The sequence below is a fragment of the Leuresthes tenuis genome, unplaced genomic scaffold (genome assembly GCF_036924035.1).
Source record: "Leuresthes tenuis unplaced genomic scaffold, fLeuTen1.0.hap1 SCAF_6, whole genome shotgun sequence".
Lineage (NCBI taxonomy): Eukaryota > Metazoa > Chordata > Actinopteri > Atheriniformes > Atherinopsidae > Leuresthes > Leuresthes tenuis.
The window spans coordinates 27,545,329-27,564,259 of NW_027325360.1; the positions used below are offsets into that span (position 1 = coordinate 27,545,329).

Genomic DNA, 18,931 nt, shown 5'->3' on the forward strand with positions numbered 1-18,931 from the left:
AGGAAGTAGATAAACAAGTTTTTGTTGCTCGTGCCCAGACACATTGTCATGACTGGTTTTTCCCGCAAAAATCACCTCTTGGATTACACCACTGACATAAATTAAACATGAGACTTCTCTCTTGTCCAAAGTATTTTCTGTTTTTGTGTGTATTCTTGTATAGTTTCTTCATATCTTCAGATTTACGATGGCAGACAGATAAGAGACAAAGAAGCAAACAAAGCTAATGTATCAACAACATACCAGCTTCTGGAAGAGGTCCCCCACACACTGTTGGTTGCTCCAGTCTTGGACTCGGGGCAGCAGCACATCATAGAAGTCTTTGTGGATCTCATGAAGCTCTGGGACTTTGAAGAAGATGGTCTCAATCTGCTGGGTGGTCAGCATCGGTTGGGAAGTTGTGGCCGCAGCTCTCAGAGGCTTCATAGGCTAGAAAAATAATCACAGTATTCAGAAGTGTTCCTCAGTCCACACACTGATTTCCACTAGTTTCATGTCTCTCTTCAATACAGGGCCTGCAGACAATGTCTCTTGTGAAAAGATTTATCTGGATTCTTCAAATATCTTAACGATAATAGATAATAAAATCCCCAAACGCTTTAGAATATCAAATATATAGAATATGCCTCTTCTTAGGGGGCTTCTCTCTTCACAGAGAAGCTAATTAAACTCAGTTGTGAGTAACTATTTGATTGGTCCAGTCCTTTATTTCCTCAGGTCCCACTTTTTTAAAACACATTGCCATAATCAAATTCTTTTAGCCTTTCTAAAACAATAGTTTGAACACATATGCTGTCTTTGTGATATGGTCCATCAAATTAAACAAAAATAAATTACCATTTTGTGCTGTTTTTATTTCACACCGCCTTCCAACCTTTGTGGAAATTGGTTGGTACAAGAAGATGGCAAATTCTAAAGTTAGCTTACACAAACTGAGGTCTGCCAGATTAATGCTGTAGCCATTTCAAGTACGATTCTCTGAGCAACAATGCCTTTTATCACCAAAATATTTGACTTTTTATCCATAACAGGAAGGATATGAAGGCTTGACACTGGGAGGGTCCTTGACATGTAGCCTTTTTAGCTGTAAGGCCATAGCGCTAATTACCACACCATTGTAAGGAGCTCAGAGAGTTGATTTAAAGCCAGGACCTTACCTGGAACTAACAGTCAGGATGTCTATACTGTGTGGAGTTAGGTCACTTCACAGGAATACTAAACAATTTAACAAAGTAAAATTTAAACTACTTTTTCTCTCTTTGAAGATATATTTGGCTGAGATCAGTATGCAATCCATAGCATTTTTCAAAAGTAGCCCAACTACAAAAAAAATAAAAAATCAAGAACACTGTTACCACCATTGAGTCATGGCGAATGCTAAAATGTTATTAATACCTACGCTGTGATACTGTGATATATGTATATTGCACCTTTTCCCTCCTCTTTAAGTAAAGTGTAAACTTGCTAACACTGTTAGCATGTGTGATAAGTGTTTACATACTATCAGCAGGGCCTCCAGGTGGCTGAGGTACGTTTCCTCACTGGCCAGGATTCCCGACAGAACCCATTTTCTCATCTCCAGCCCCTTTTCCTGGTCCAGCTCCACCTGATAAAAAACATGGGAAGAGGAAAAAGATTTGGCAATAAGGAGATAAGACGGCATTCTCCATCCCAGAATGTGTGACACGTTAACTGTCAATGTGTGTGCTTTTTTAATAAAGCGTCCACACAAGTGAGAACTGAAAAACTTCCCGGCTCGACATATTGTTGTTGTGAAATTTTGGAAGATCGGATTTGATTAAACTCTGTAGGAGTTTTACATTCCAGGAGGCCTGTACCAGTGAGTCCTAGCATCCTAAGGAAGACAAATGTGTTCCTCCTACAGGAGTTAATCCAAACAGATCAAAGACATCAGTCATCTTAGCGGGAACAATCACGTCAGGATCAAACTCAGAGCTGCATCAAGCTCTGCTATTATATGTACTGGAAGAAAAAGAAGCTGTATGCTGAGTGAGCCCACCCACCCACCCCCACCCTGTACTATGATTTAACCTTTGAAGATCACAAAGTGTACACATCAGAGGGTAAGAATACCACAGATAGGACAAGAAAAGAGCAAGGGAGGGGGGGGGAATCTCCGTCTCTATTTAACATCTGTTGAGCAAGAGTATATTTGCTGAGTATGTAAGGTCTTTTTCAGCGACGCCCTGCTCCACACTGAAAAGCGCTCCCATCTGGGAGCTATGTGGTGCACTCTGTGTATTTTATTGGTGGCCTGTGGGTGCCTCAGCCGGGGTTGCTTTTTGAAAGCCTTCCTGAAAGACCTCTACTTTTTTCCAAATGAAGTTTAGCTCACTTGTTATTGAGAGTGCCATTCAGCCTGTGAACAAAGTTGGATGATGTGTTCTGTGGCTCTGAGAGAGTTTTCTGCTGTTTTAGAGTCCAAATTCATTATCAGAGATCCTAATTTATAAACTGCAGGGTGTGTAGTTTGATAAATGTTATCAAGATGTACTGTGGGAAATATATAATCAGGTGTTTTTGAAACTCGAATGTTCCTAACTTAAAGTCAGGATAACATTTTTTAAACAACACAAATTCCTCCAGATTATAGTAATTACTGAACAATCAATCTGCTGAGTTGTTGCCACTAAATATATTACAATACTGGCTTTGTTTCAGGTTTCATATCAAGTGATTTGTTTAAGGATACAAAGCATCCACTTTATCCAGTAGAAACTACAAAAAAAGAATTCTGCAGAGTTTGGAGCATATTTATCACTTATATGAATCTGAAACATCACATGGTCACAGAATTACAAGCAGCAAAAGGAACGGGTTTGCAAAGCACATTTTAATCATGGAATTTCTTTAAGAATTTGATTGTAACCAATAAAGTGGATCTGAATTCAACTATAATGCCGAGAAATAAAGAAGAACTTGGTCCACTTGGCTCTGTTAAACTAAAACCAGTTAGTAGAAAATGAAAAAGATAGGCAATATATTACATGTTGAATGGTGCGTGGAGAGCAGATAGTGAAGGACATGCAGCAGCACAGGGGAGAAAGCAGTAGCAGCACTGACAGAAACGGTGAGGTCTTTACCGACAGCGTGGACTCCAGAGAACCGGAGGACTGGGTGTCTCGGCTGTTCCGGTTTTTGGAGCGGAGCCGTGGCGAGGAGGAAGGAGATCCAGAGAAGGATGGAGGGTCGTGGCGAGGGTGGTGCTCCTCTGAGTGCTCCAGGTCATAGCCATATGACGGAGGGTTTTCGCTGTATGGAGCGTCTGGGAGAAACAGCCAAACAAAGGACAATAGTCACATGGTTTGCCAGTAAACTGCAAGGTCATGTAGTTAACACAGAGACACTTTATGGGGCAACACACTAAACTGAAACATCACTACATGTTGTACGCTAATACTGTGTCAGTGGAGAACACTAAGAAAGCTGCCTGGAGCCGGATTGGAGGTCTGACTAAATGGTCGATGCATATTAGACCAAAAAATAATCAAGTTTGAAGTGTGAGTGTTGTTGTGATTATATTAAGCCCAAACTGCTTTAGGAACATGTGCAGTGCAAGTTGCACAGGTAATTTAGTTTTAGTTTGTTTTTTTAATAATATTCCTGTTTGAGGCTGTGGTTTGTAGCGGACACGTCTGATAAACCTACAGTACACAGCCTGACCAGCAATGAGCAGACACGCAGATTTGGTGACATACCTGTAAATATTACAGAGCATTTAGCAGCTAAGGTATCAAACCACCAAGTGGCTACAAATATCGGACAAAGCATGCATCGTGTGAGCAAAAACAATCCAAATGCTGTTCTGACAGACGTGTAATTCAATTCTTAACATCTTAAATGGTCAAATACAGCGTTCATGGTTTCCTTTTCAGCCCATAAGTGGCAGAAAAACCTAAGTGCTGCTTTAAGGTAGCGTTTAACACTGGGAAAACACTGGTCATACGCTCAGTGTTGTGGCCCTATCTTCCTCCTGACTCAGAGTTACTCTATCACCTCTGTTACACAGTTCACATCATGTTGACCCTTGTACAGATTCATGAGTAAATCAGAGGTGGGTTTTTATAAAGTTACCACATATTACAGGTTATGTGTCAGTTTCACAATGTTTCCTAAAGAAATTCCACAATGAATTTAAAGCAATCAAGTTGTCAGAAGAAAGCAGCTGCATAGAGTTGAATGTCACGTGTTCACCTGTCAGAAGAAGAAACAGACAAAGCTCAACTATTTTGGATGTACATGAGAGAAAATGTAGTTAGTTGTTATTATTCTTTCATGTCGGAGAGCTCTGGCAACATTTCTTCTCAAGAACAAGAAACAACTGATCTTATTTGGAGCAGGTGTTTTCATCTATGAAGCAAAAATCACTTCAGGTGAACATTACAGCTTTCTTTTTTGGGCAGTTTTCTTCACGCAAAATCTGATGTTTCAGGTAAAAGTTTAACAAGACAGCAGTTAATTCACTATCAACTCGTAGTGCACATGAATAGAATCGGGGCTTAGCATGAAATGCAGAAAAATGCACAATAGATTCAAAGTTAGGAAAACCCTTGCATGTCTAATTCAAGTTATTGCACCAGTGCTCTCAGTTAACAAAAAAAATACTTTACAAAAAGCTCCTCTGTTTTCGTATGAAATCCTCTTTACCCTTCATAAACCTGTGACTTATATAAATCCATCATACAGTCTGTTCCAGCCAGCCAGGGCTGATGCCAGGTGAGTGGATCAGCCTGAGAAAAGGCCCGGCGAACACATGCACTCAGCTCACGTCAGACTTGTTACACAGTGTGATCTCTTCAGTGTGTGGGTGTAATATTCACGTTAGATCGAGTTAATCAAAGATATCGCAAAGCACAGACAGCAACGTGGTTCGCATAAAATACAGCTCTGTCGGGGACGTGTAGCAACAAATGTAAGGAATACATGTCGCATTGTCATCCACGTGATTTCTGTCTTTTTAGTCTCCCTTAAGAGAAGAAACAACAGCTTGTGCATACTGTAATTACAGTCATCCACCAAGACTCACCAGCTCTCATAATCATTATCATCACAATCATTATGGTCAAGTATGTGGCGGCTAGTGGAATCAGTTGTAATAAATACATTTTGGTGACTAAAATGTCTAAGAATGTGGAGTATATTAAGTAAAACTAAAATGCTTTACCACAGTTTGAAAACAGGAAGGACAGGATCCCAGAAACTGGGGGTAGATAAAGACAAGTGACTCTGTAGAGTCCTGAAGGAGGGCAAAAGAAAGGACGACAACCACAAAGGCCGTGACAAAGGGCTCAAACAAACACAGAGGCTCAGCAGGGAGCAGAGAGCTGTTTTGACTGAGTGAAGAAGAAACTACTGCAGTACAAACAGCTTCACAGTCCATGTGAAAGGTGACTCTGTGCAAGAGAGGAATTAAACATCAGGCCCGGTAAAGAAGGAATAATATGTCCTTTCCCAGGAAGCCGCCCGAGAGCCAAAAACTATTTAAACCAACTAAAAAGAAACAGCCAAAGCTCCCAGGGAGATTTCGACTAAGTAAGGACGGGGAATTAAAAACGACTTCTTAAATCTTTAACACTGAGGCATTTGTGTCTTTTACAGGAACATTTTAAAAAGACACAGGGCTCACTTGGCTGCGGTCAGTGTGAGAAAGTGGACATTACAATAGATCCTCAGTGAGAGCAGTTGTTGTGGCGATCACAAGCACGGCTACTGAGGAAGTGTCCGTGCAGGTCTGCCCGGAAAATTCAGCAATTCATCTGCTTCAGAGCGGAAGCAGGCTTTCCACTCAAGGTCATCTCCGTACAAGCAGCCCCAAACACTTATTATTTATACCCAGAGCCCTCACACTTTAAAGTTAGTGTTCAAACATATCTAAGACCTAAGAGAAAAATGTGATTTATATCGGTTTGTAATCACTTTGCCAAATTAACACTTCTACTTTAGCTTAGAGTGAATTGATTCTATCAATGTGTACTGAAGGTCTTTTTACATGTGAGAATGACGAGGTTATGGCCACAAAAGGCACACAGGAGAGGGCGGTGGAATTTGAGAATGCATTACTGAAAAATGGAGGATCATAACTCTAGAACAGGCAACAGGGAGGCAATCAATATTATCAAAGAAGCGAAAACATAAAGAGGCTAAGTGCTTTCGTGATAGGCAAATGAAGGCGACAAGAACACACACTATTGGGGCTTTGGCATAAATAATGCATATGACGAACAAATATCTTTAGAATGATGCCAGAATTACTTGTTTTCTCCTCGACAGGTGATTTAGCCTATCGATAAGGATGCAACATGTCGGGAGGTGGCTGCAAACTCTAATACGAGATGTCAGAAATTGGGATCTGCTGTTTTTTTAAGGGCTGGCCTTTATCCTTTTAGCACAAGTAAGCCATCACTTGGGTTTTAAGAATCTGTGATAACCCATGGTTTCAGAATGTCTGTAAAGAGAAACCACCCATTACACAGGGTGTTCCCCAAGGTTCCATCTTTGGACCCATCTTGTTTATTATTTTACAGCTGTATAATCGCAGCTTTGCGCTTAATTGCAATGTTTATGTAGATGACGCAACATGATATACTCGTTCAGATTTTATTCGCAGTTTGCCTCTAGTTCTATACTATGCAAAGACGAAACAGATGTCGTTTTCAAAAGTAGTAAATCTCGACAATATTAGCTGGAAATTACCGATGTTAAATGTTAAAAAGCTGATTTTCTAATTGAACTAATTTTCATTTGAAAAATTCAAAAGTCATCCATAAAATCCTTGATCCGATTTTTATCATATGCCAATTTTCAATCATCTGTGTAAGGACACATGACATAGGCAGTAGCACTGACAGCGTCACACCTGAAGACAGATGTGTGGCAGCGTTTTGGATTTAGAAATTATATTGATTGAGAGTAGGTTGAGAAAAGCACAGCAAAACTTTTAATAATGTACCAAAAAGTGCATTTATTTGTGTATGTACTTACTGTTTTGCAATTACTTTTGTGAAAACGTCTTATAGCCAAGCCAAGTTTGTACTGAGACTGAATTATTCCAAACGATATTGAATCGAATCAGAAATCGAATTGATTCACAAGCTTCTGAATTGACATTGAATCGATTCAGGAACTAGGTATCGACATCCAGCCTTATTAAGGGCGCAACACTATAAACATTTCTGCTAAACAATAATAATATAGTAATATAATAATATATAATCACAGGTAAAACTGTTTTTTCTTTATCAACATTGTGCAGTTTTTCTTTCTGCATTGGACAGCAAGTTCAAATCACCGGGACAGCAGCAGACTCCCCCCAAGTTCAACAATGTTCTCAACTACCATGTAAAAACTGGTGCTAGAGACAGAAAAGGAGCTCAAGATAATGAAGTGATCCCAAGCTTCTGTTGGACAAACCAAAGCAAACAGATTCCAAGAAGGAAACGTCTCAGGATCCCAAAGATTCACTGCCAGTAAACCACAGGACACACTCACAGTTCCCGTGTTCACACATCGATATGTGTAAAACGATGACCCACATGATATTAGGCAGTTTTAAGATTTATGCTGATACTGAAACTGAAACCGATAATTACAACTTAAGTAGCACACAAAACCACATCCTAATATACACAAAATAATCTTAACTACTGTAATATAAACCACAAAGAAATATGAGCATTTTATTTAATTTCTCAACTACATTCAATGGCTTAAGTCTTCATGTAAAAACAAATTTGTAATCAACCGTCTCCACTTGTTAATACTGGGAAAGATTCAAGGGGATGTGTCCTGGTTTATAATCAGATTTATTTCCTTCACTCTAAAACACCTTTTCAGATCACACAGCTGGCACATCTGAATCGCTCCATATCAACCAACACAAGAAATCTGTGCATCCATCCTGTAAATTCAGTGTTTTCTGGCTAAGCCGAAGTTTCATTTGTAGATACAAAGAAAACAGTTTTTCATTGAATTAAAATGTGGAAGTGCTCCGTAACATATTAGAACAGAACTTACCCACTCTGCAGTAACTGAATAAATGTCACTACATTTTCCGTAAAGTTTTCTAAAGTTGGAGGGTGGAAAAGATATCCAAGAAGTTCTACTTCTTCCCCGTCTAATACCCAGCTATGTGCAGCTTAAAATCGTTTCAACTGTGCAATAGAGACGTAATAAATACATCCTAATGACATTACATAAGGCAGCTGAGCCCGACAGATGTGGTCGTGAGCTGTGTGGATTTCGGCCATCTCTGAACTCTGTTTTTCAAGAATTTCATTTGATGCTTTTAATACACAGAGCGAAATGCTTTGTTTTTTTCCCTCACGGGCACCCTGAAGACACCTAAAAATAGAAGCCAAGGATATATATATATATATATATATATATATATATCAAAGTCAAACACCTGGTTCCTAACTCTCAAGCTGGCTTCTGGGGAGTAATCAGTCATCACCAAGCACTTTTCCTTCCTCAAGCATGTAAACAAGAGTCAATGCTCAGTGGACACACAGCGGTTTAATACCACGGGCATGCTGGATGGCTCATTGATGACAAAGCAAAGACACACTTAAAGCCCTTATCCTAATCCATAGAGATGAACTATGAGCGGGTGTGACAGATGTGCAGCAGAGACACTGACACAACATCAGAGATTCTCTACCACAGAAATAATGATGTGGCCTTGTTTCAGTATAAGGACAAAATGAAGGGAGGAAGCTTCCTCTGGGATTCTCTTATGTATATTTTGTTTTTCTCATGTTAAGCCCGACGGCTTGTGGTTGTTTTCAAAATGCCATCATCACGTGGCACACACACAAAAGCATTCTAAGTTCACAGCAGCGTATCTTATAGATTCACTCGCTAATCTATTTTGGAGGAAAAACAAAGAAGTTGTTCTCTAATGCCACCAACAGTCAAGGTTTTACTTATCAGAGCATAACAAAAACAAATCATCTGGTCCTTAGCATATCTGAAAATGAGGTGAATACAAACTCAGATCAACAACAGCATGTGACTTACGTGCATTGCACAGTATCACTGAATATTGTTTCTGTATGACGTTATCAGTCTCTCACACGGTTGTGGAGGAATTTTGGTCCACTCTTCTTTCCAGCGTTGCTTCAGTTCATTGATGTTTGCAGCACTGGTTTATGCACAGCTCTCTTATGGTCCCACCACAGCATTTCAGTCAGGTTGAGGTCTGGACTTTGACACCTTGATGACCCAGTTTCAGTCAAGCTTTAGCTGTTGGACAGATGGCCTCACATTTGACTCTAGAATACTTTGGTATCCAGAGGAGTTCATGGTGGACTCAATGACTGCAAGGTGCCCAGGTCCTGTGGCTGCAGAACAAGCCCAAATCATCAGCCCTCCACCTCCGTGCTTGGCAGCTGGTATGAGGTGTTTGTGCTGATATGCTGTGTTTGGTTTCCTCCAAACGTGCTGCTGTGCATTATGACCAAACATCTCCACTTTGGTCTGGTCTGTCCAAAGGACATTGTTCCAGAAGTCTTGTGGTTTGTTCAGATGCACCTTTACAAATCTAAGCTGTGATGCCATGTTCTTTTTAGAGAGAAGAGGCTTTCTCCTGCAACCTTTCCAAACAAGCCATACTAGTTCAGTCTTTTTCTAATTGTACTGTCATGAACTTTCACATTTAACATGATAACTCAGGCTTGTAGAGTCTGAGATGTAGCTCTTGGCTTTTTGACCTTGGGGTGAACTTGCTGGAACATCCACTCCTGCAAAGATTGACAGCTGTCTTGCTTCTCAGCATCTTAATATCTGTGGAAGCAGTAAGGGTGGACTTCTTCTACACTTTGACTTAGTCTTTGTCCAGTAAATAAAAACATGGTGTGATATGTCATGTGTTACTGTACATCTGAGTTTGTATTTACCCACCTTTAAGTCTTGATAATTGATTATCAATGTGCTTGATTATGCTTGATTATGTCGAGCACATGTTCTGACAAAAACAGGGAATACTGCTAATCTTTTTCATCACCTGAAGCAGCGCCACCGGTTTGAGCACGAAGAATGCAAACTTTTACAAACACAGCCTGGAACAAGTGCTCATCTTCCCCCAATAACAACGTCTGTGCAGCAGCAACAGAAGACCAGAGTCTGCTTTATCCAGCGCTGTACGACAAAAAATCTAAGGCACACCGTGATATTACAAATGCAGTATCTTATTGGATTACAAAAGATTAGAAATTAACCTGATATTTTCAAATTTCAATTAAGAGTAACAGGGAACATTTAAAATTCACAAAATAGTGATTGTTTTAAATTGTGATATATATCGATATCAACTGATATAAAAAATATCGTGATATGACTTTTTCCCCATATCACCCTGCCCTACTGGCATGAAACTTGGTGTACTGTGTTTTTAACATGACTGTACCTGAACCTTTATTTAGCATTGCTATAGAGAGAGCAGAAGATAAAACATAAATTCTGCTTAAATAATGGGATCAAATTCAGTTCCCAAAAGTAAAAATCAAAGACCAAAAAAAGGTCAGCTGACTGACTCCATCTGGAACGAGAGAAGCAACATCCATCTTTACCCTTTTCACCACAGGGAAAACAGAATATATCCCAGCCTTGTGAGTGATAAAGGCACATTTAGAACCAACTCATGGCTCCCCACAGTGAACATATTGACCATCCACACAAAGACCAGACAGCTGATGGACAAAATTTAGAAAACAAGGTCCAAAAATAAACACTGCAACAAATGTTGGATTGATCCTGCTCAGAAAGGGCTGGAATTGATATTATATAATTTACCATAAAAAATAAAAGTGCATTGAAGGACAAATATTCTGTCACCTCTCTAATGGTCGTATAGATCTAGAGTGAAAAGTAGCACCTTCAGAGAGAAAGCAACAGAAGATGCCAACGTGAGAGGTTGTTAAAAGCTTAGCACCACTTTATGACTTCAGTAAATGGATTCCCCTTCAGACTGCGCCGTCACTGGGGAGACAGAGCAAACAGAGGGGAGCGGGCTGAAGGCGGATGGCCTTTCAGATACCTGATGTGGTGACCCTAGCCTGCGGCTCCTGTAATGTTCCACACTTTATGACAAGTGGAGGAGTCTTGATGGATTTATCCATTATACACTTTGAAATCTGTCTTTACAACACATGTATTCTCACTCTGCAAAGGGTTAGATTTTATCTTGTTCAGTTTGTTTTCATGCAGTCAAGTCAGACTATGGTTAGAACAAAGCAGGGTCATTTAGGTTGACTATTCTCTTCCAGAGAGCAATCAATTTATTGACTGAAATATGTTCGACTCCACTATGATGGGTGGCAATATGACACCTTTCAGCCTGTTTTATTGGGCTTTACTTACATCACTGACCAAAACAAAGGGCCAACTGTTATCGATCACTGAATTGGACATCTCTACAGCGCAGTACATTTTGTACATAATGACACGAATGCCATCTTTTGTGGTTATTCTCTATTGTTATGAGCTTTTTGTGTCACATCTGAGTCCAAATCTGGGACATAATCTGTAGAACATGTACTTAATATAAAAGTTCAAATGCAGGAACAATTCAACTTTATCTGGGTGTTTTAGTTCACCTAAAAAAACTGACAATGGTCAACAATTCAAACTGTATGAAAATGCAACCATGCAGGAGTCTTCATATAGGATATCAGTGAAGATCAAAGTGCTGAACATTTAAATGTCAACATTCGCATGTGTAATGAGGCTAAAAAAGTCAGACGCCAGCTGTGTGTTTTGGCAAACTGTAACAATGTTAGCCCATAAAACATCATCACATCCTGGCTCATGTGAAGTGTCTGCTGGCCTGGAAGGGCCTTTAAACCGCAGGGCGGCTGAGGGCAGAGAGGCCCACCAGGGCTCGACTCTGATCTGTTGTAGGCCAGCCTAAAATTAGTGGGAGTCATTGAGCAGGGTAGGTCAGAAAGTGGCCGCCCAGCCCAGCACACCTACTAATCAGTGAATATTGAAATAGCTCACAGTGGTCAGACTACAGCATGTAACGAGCTGCTTAACAGAAGAAACGACAGCCCGATAATTGTTCCAATCCGGTAAAATAAACAGACAATGGCGTATGTGAGTGTACCTGTTATACAAAGATTAGCTTCACTGCTGTAAAAAGAAATACTTGTTCTGGTTTTTAATAATTGAGAACAACTTATAGCAGACACAAACACAACTGTCTCCATTTAACACAAGCTCTGACACGTGAGCGATGATGAGAATTAAAAATGAGAGTGACCCCCTGTTCACTGAAATATTCATCTGCATGTCTGAGCAGGATTAAATCTTCGTGAATGGACCTCACCTGATGTGCTTAAATGCGATTGGCTGAGTCTAAAATCTGCCTGGAAACACAGAAGCACACTGGTTCAGTGGTTCAAAGTGGTTTACAAATGCTTTGCTTTACAAAATTCAATTCAATTCAATTCAGTTTTATTTATATAGCGCCAAATTACAACAAAAGTCATCTCAAGGCACTTAGATAATATAGTCCAATTCAAGCCAATTGGAATTAAATTAATTGTAATCATAATCCAATCAACTCCAATTAATTAATTTAAAAATTAATCGAGTCAATTCAAAAACAATATCCTAGCAAAGGAAACCAACAGATTGCACCAAAACTTCTTTTCAGTCCAATCTCCCATCCAAACCTCTGAGTCTCCTGAGCACAGGTGAGGGCTGATGAAGTCATCAGGGTTATCAGGCCATGTGGTACAAATTAGGTGAATCGATGTTGACAATATACCCCCCCCCCCATCTCCTGTAGCTATAGGAGAGGGAAAAAAGGGAAAGAAATGACCCCCTCATGATGTCAAAGAGATGTTAGCTGGACTACCTTAACTTTTGGTGGTAGGGATTTGGTAAACATGGAAATTCACCCTAAAGAGATAGTCTAATTAAAGAAAATGACTACGCTGATATGACTACACTTTAGGGCATCACAACCTCTATTATCTGAGTCCCTTTGGGACAGAACTTTTAGTTTAAACAAACTCTTGTGGCCAGTGACATAACAAGCTCCATGGGTCAGGCTGTTGTGAGAGAGGTGGACTCATAACACTTAACATTTCATTAGCCATTTCCCCCCACACCCTACAAGCAGCTGAGACATTCCATAAACACTTGGCTTGCCAGCCAGCAGCACAGAGGGCCCTTTGAGTGGGACCAGGGAGAGGAGCTGAGACTGCAGGTCCGGAGGCCTGAGGCCGAGCACGAGGGAGGATCACCGAGCCGCCGGAGGCCCACAGCCTCAAAAACATGCCAGGGATTTTTCTTTCCATTAAGGTCCATCCACGGAGACATGTATGTTAGTTAGTGAACGGTGGGGGTAACAGTGTTTTTGTTCCTTTTTTTTTTTTTTTTTTTTGATATTCAGGAACACAAAGGCTATTCATGGCTTTTACAGCGAGAGCAGCTGGCGATGCCTGGCCTGGTGTACTGATGGCCTGCCAGCTCTGGAACACTTTACCCAGCACACTGCAAAGGGGAACAGGTGTCTCACTTTCACACACACATGTGCGTGTGTGTATATACACACGCATACACAAAAGCAAACTTGGCTGCCTTAAGAGCTGCCAGCACTTCCTCTTGTACATTTACTTTAGGAAAGGGAGAGGCTGAATTCTTTAGCTTCCTTGACCACTAAACCTCAGTTGTTGATATCCAGGTACAATGACAGGCCTGTCTGGGCTCCCATAAAGGACTTCAAATATTCATGAGTCTGCAATTAACAGGGAAGGTGGATGAGCATTGGTCTCAGGCAGGTTTCAGTCACCGTTCAGGCAGACACTTCCTACTGATGTCACTGCAGTCCCAGACAGAATTGTCTATGTTCAGAAACTGTGTCACATCCTAACTGAGGCTCAGCTAAATGCATCCTAAAAGACAATCTCCTGCTTTTTGCAGGGATTATGATTAAACTAATGGGAGATTTAGCATGCCCCCCTTCTTCGTACTGCAACACATTAACCATGAGACAGTTTACACTTCAAGACCCTTCCTCAGCCACAGCAGAAAGCCAAACACAGAGCCACAGGCATGTCAGTGTCATGATGGTAATTAATCATGGCAAAATAAACCCATCAGAGAGTTGGCCTCCTTAAAGGTCCACAGCTAATCAGCAGCTCTATTCTCAGTCAGAGTTGACAATTGGCCTAGATAAACAGAAACCAGGAGACAACACTTATTCTTCTACTTATGGAATAAAGTCCTCTGAGATGCATCCATATTAGACAAACATATTACAAATAGAGAGACAAAAGGACAAGCATGGCTTTGTTTGTGAGAGTTAGGACATGTAACTAATGGTAAGCCAGCAGGGACCATGTCAGGGCCTCATTTACAGAAGGTGTAGCCGCTTTCTAAAAGCTGCCATCCACAGCACAAAGTGTGTTTACAACATTGAGATTAAGTGTGCTTTACTAGTTTAATGGATTTCTGTGAATGCCACAGTCCTTCATGATGAACGCAACCAAACAAAATTTCCCAAAAGAAAAAAAAACAAAAACACAACAAAGGGGCGGTCTATTGCAAAGACATGCCTAAAACCGGCTCCCGGTCTGAGGGCTAATCCATCAACGTGCACAGTAATGTTTATTACAACATCAGAAAATAAATCCAGACCTGGTAATCCACAAAGCAAGGTCCGCACGAGGCAGCTGTGCCACTCTGTCAGCAGCAAGTCTCCTCTGGACAGGAGCAAACAGAACAGGGGACGCTGGAAAAGGGAACTCCACAGATTTTACACGTCAAACATCAGTTGACTAGTCACAGGATGAGCTACTCTGCCTCTGAAAGCAGCTTGACATTTCACTCTTGACCACAGAAACAGCAGAGACCTGTCATAGCTGAAAGTCTCCTGACTACAGCATATCTCACAGTTCTCATCTCCGGAACAACTGACCAATCCCTCGAGATGCATTTGACCTGCTTTGGGAAATGCTGCTCATGAACCTCGACAAAAAATGTTGTGCCTGATGTCATAGTGATCTCAGCAGGGTAACTGCCATAATCATGGAGACACCATTTACAATATGAAACTTTGAAAAAATGTGGGCTTTTATTATAAGAGAAGATTGTAGGATCCAACATGTGTGGACTAACAGTAATATATGGGTTTGGATTGCTCTCTTCTTTCTAAATCTAAATTCCCTCAACTCGATGAAATACCGAACAGCTTGAAAGCAGCTTTCACAGGATTCAAGCAAAAACTCTACTTTCAGTTCCTCTTCATCATAAATGAGATAAACTTCCCGAAAGTACACCTGCAGCACTGAGTGGCCGATGTCACAGAGAGGTACAGCAGACTGAAAGGAATGGAACACTCACTGTGTTCATCACATGTTTTGTGTCAAGTAGCTTTGGACTGAAACATTTATATAACATCAACTAAAACACTCACACGCACATTATTCTGCTCATCTGCTTAATCTGATCCTCTGTGGACGACACTTATTTTGGGGTAGGAGCTACAAAACGCGTCCTCGTGTGTCTCTAACTGTGACAAACGTTCAGGACGGGGGGGAGCGCTAACGCCTGCCTCTCCTTCTGTCCTTGGGACTAACAAGTTACCCAGACCCCTCTCCTTATCCCACTTAACATTGTTATATTGTTAACATGTCAATACTGGAGCTCAGTGAGTGATTCTTCTATTGTGTTCACACATCACAACAGGAAACAAACCGATGGCAGGCGTTTTGATTGGAAGCTGTGTGACACACTTTGAGCCCCTCGATCCTCTTTTTTTTTTCCTTTTAAAGCCAGTTGTCAGGGTTTTTTTTCCCACCACCTCCCATAACAAAGGGTCTCCCTAAATTTATCACGCAAGACAAATCCCTTTAAGTTAATTACTCGGCACCAAGGACAACAACGCTGATGTGTGCTGACACGAAAACACTCGGGGTGGATGGAGCCAAGAGGACCGGGGGATGCCTGGGGCGCCCGCTGCCTCGGTCAGAGCAGCAAAGAGCAGAAGGGGGTGAAAAAGGCTTGTTTACAAAGCTATAAGGTTACTATTAGGGCTCGGTGCATCTCGTCTATGTAGGAAAGGGTTAACATTCCCTCTTTGCTCAATAAGGACGAGAGCTAAAAGGAGAGAAAATAAAGCTCTAATTAACAAACCTGGCCTCCTTTTTTGCACTTTCATTACAATAATACACTTCCCTTCAATTAAAACAGCTGAAACCAAAAAAAGTTAACTATTTTAAGTGCATAATAATCCTGACTCCAGCAAAGAGTTTAAGATGGATTTAGTGCATCAAGTCAAAAAAATTGGGACATCGTTTGATAAGATTGCAGGTGAATTTTTTCACATCAGTGACTCGCTCTGGATCAACACACGCACAGCCATCTTTCATTTAGTGAGGATTAAAGGGGGCCTTTTTAGCACTTTATCATCTTCACTTATTAGATCCACTGTGGTGAGTTTAATCCTGAGGAAGAAAGGGTCAAAGAGAAGGTGTGTTTTGCAGTGACCTACCCAGATCTCCTTGAACACTGTTGTCATGAGAGGTCCTGCTGGATGTGGTGGAGTCTCCATCACTGGGCCACATCTGGCCTGTTTTACGGACCCCGATGATGGAGGCCTCGGACACCATCATGCCCTGCTGCTTCAGACATTTCTGTGACAGAGGTGTGGGTGGGCTCCCGCTGTCAATGGACTGCTGGGAGGGCGAGCGGCTTTTCTCCCTGAACATCTGGTAGGTGGTAGGGCTGGGAGACACGTGGCTGGACTGGCCTGAGGAGAAGTCCTCCTCACTGGATGTCAGGTTCTCGTTGGAGCTGCAGTCTGGCGTGTAGCCTCCTCCGACATCATCGAAGCTCCTGGGAGAGTAGGAGCGCCTCGGCCAGGTGAGGTGAGCATCCTCCTCTATGCTGTGGTCCCTTATGTGGATGACTCGTGTGTCCCCATCGGCCATCATTCCTCCAACATACACACTGGTGTAAGGCTGGCACTCCACCGGCCTCTCAGACTTTCCGGCAGTGGACCTGATCACGCCGTCTTTCAGGAAGTGTGGGTTGGCCTCGGCATCATCATGTGACCCGTTGTAGCTGCAGTTCCCTTCAGTGGATCTGCCTCTCTGAACTGCCTTGCTCATTTCCCCCACAGCTGCTGACAGGTTGCCCGGCAGGGAATGTAAAGACCTCTTTCGCTCCATCTGCATGGCCTGACTTCCCAGGGTGCTGATCCTGTCTGAGACCTCCCTGTCGTTCACTCTGACCAGACCTCGTTCGTGATGGTACTCCATGTTTACGTAGAAGGGTTTCTCCTGACCGCCAATCACCGACAACCCCCTGCCATCCCCAGCTGTGTGAGAGTTGGCCCTCCTGATGCGCTCAAAGTTGGATCTCAGAGCAGCCACTGAGCCTGTGCCCACTGGGAAATCAGGGGGCTCTGACTCGTTGCAGATAGGTGACACCCCTTCTTTCTGTCTGGCGGGGGATGAACCATCCACCCCTACTTCTAGGTGTGGTTTACAACTTGATGTCTTCTCAGGCACCCGCTGCTGCTGCTCCTCCGCCGGTGCCTCATCTGTGCGAGACCGCAGGCTGTCGGGGGTAACTGGGATGTCTCCTTCACTAGTCTGGGACACCCTTCTAAACCCCCACCTTTGTCCATCATAAGATTTCCTCTCTTTTGCCAGCATAGTCTGCAGGTAGATCATCCGAAAGCGCTCCTTGTTTACTTCCTTCTCCAGGTGCCTGATCGATGACTTACATTTGTCTAACTCCTGCTCAATGTCACCTAGTGAGCTCAACTCCATGTTAGGGGGGTCAGACTCAGGGAACTGGGCTCTCCAAGCCTCCACAAACCCTAACGGTTCAACCATTGTTAATACCCTGACATGAACTGTTTAATCCTCTAACAACAAAAACACACACTTTCCTACAGCATCTAATGGACTGGACTGTTCATAACTGACATCTTCCATAACGAAAAAGCACACAAAATAAACTGGTTTGAGCTTGAATCCAGGTTTCAGCAAAAGAAAAAACCCAAACGATATATTTTTTTTTTACTTACAAATGCAAGATTAAAGTCCTAAAGTGGCAACGACTAGTCCAATCTCTTCACTTCTTTAAACAAAGTCCAAGTAATGTGGTTTTATCCCTGTTCTCGCCTATTCTCTGGAGGTCCTCTGTCTTCCTCCGTGTTTGGTTTCAGACTGACTCACAGCCCTCTGGTGCTTTAGCTTTCCGTCAGTCGCAGCAGAGAGGAGGGGCCACATGTATGCGATTTGGATTTACACTCCAAACACATTAAAAGGACAAGGGCGATTTGTTAAGAGTGTTATTTCTGGTCGAAAGCTGTGTCCAAGCGGAGCTGACAACGCTAAAGGGGAAATCCACCTGGGCGTGTAAAATGCTGAGAAAATGTTAGGAAACGGCATGCGAGACCCATGGTCCGAATGAGATAGGTGAGAAGTTTAAAGAAAATATAAAGCCCAGTGACCGCGAGGATCTTGTGCAGGTGAACTATCTCAAGATGGAGTACCAAAACACCAAAAAACAAACAAACATACCCCGTATTTTAGAACAACTACCCTTCCACTGGTTGCTCAAACGAAGTCTTAATTTCTACAGCTAAGTAAAACAGGGAAATAAACTTATCTTTTCCTCATTCCCACCCAGCCCCTGGCTTGGCTGATCTACGACACACACGATTGTCCTTCAGTTACATTCTGAAAACTCTGGATAATCCTACCAAAGTTCATTGTGTTGCAACGGGACGACTACAAACGCTGCCTCGTGCAGATATCGCCACCTGACGGTTCAATTTGACTGTTAACAGAGTGGTGCGTTCATAACAAACTAAATATTCCCCTTCTGATATTTAACTAGTATGTTTACACAATGTTATGGCACCAAACATAGCATTTTAATGTAT

The 18,931-nt window shown here is 42.0% G+C and overlaps 1 protein-coding gene across 1 annotated transcript in view; it reads right to left on the minus strand.

Moving 5' to 3' along the window:
- LOC140310269 (breakpoint cluster region protein) overlaps window positions 1–18,704 on the minus strand; it is a 32,881-nt gene extending 14,177 nt beyond the window's left edge. Inside the window, exons 1-4 of the mRNA XM_072388533.1 lie at window positions 16,523–18,704; window positions 3,105–3,286; window positions 1,502–1,606; window positions 244–429 (exon numbers count right to left, since the gene is read on the minus strand). Of these exons, the coding sequence (XP_072244634.1) occupies window positions 244–429; window positions 1,502–1,606; window positions 3,105–3,286; window positions 16,523–17,873 (1,824 nt within the window). The 5' untranslated portion in view covers window positions 17,874–18,704. The remainder of the gene's footprint in view (window positions 1–243; window positions 430–1,501; window positions 1,607–3,104; window positions 3,287–16,522) is intronic.
- Between the last annotated feature and the right edge of the window lie 227 nt (window positions 18,705–18,931).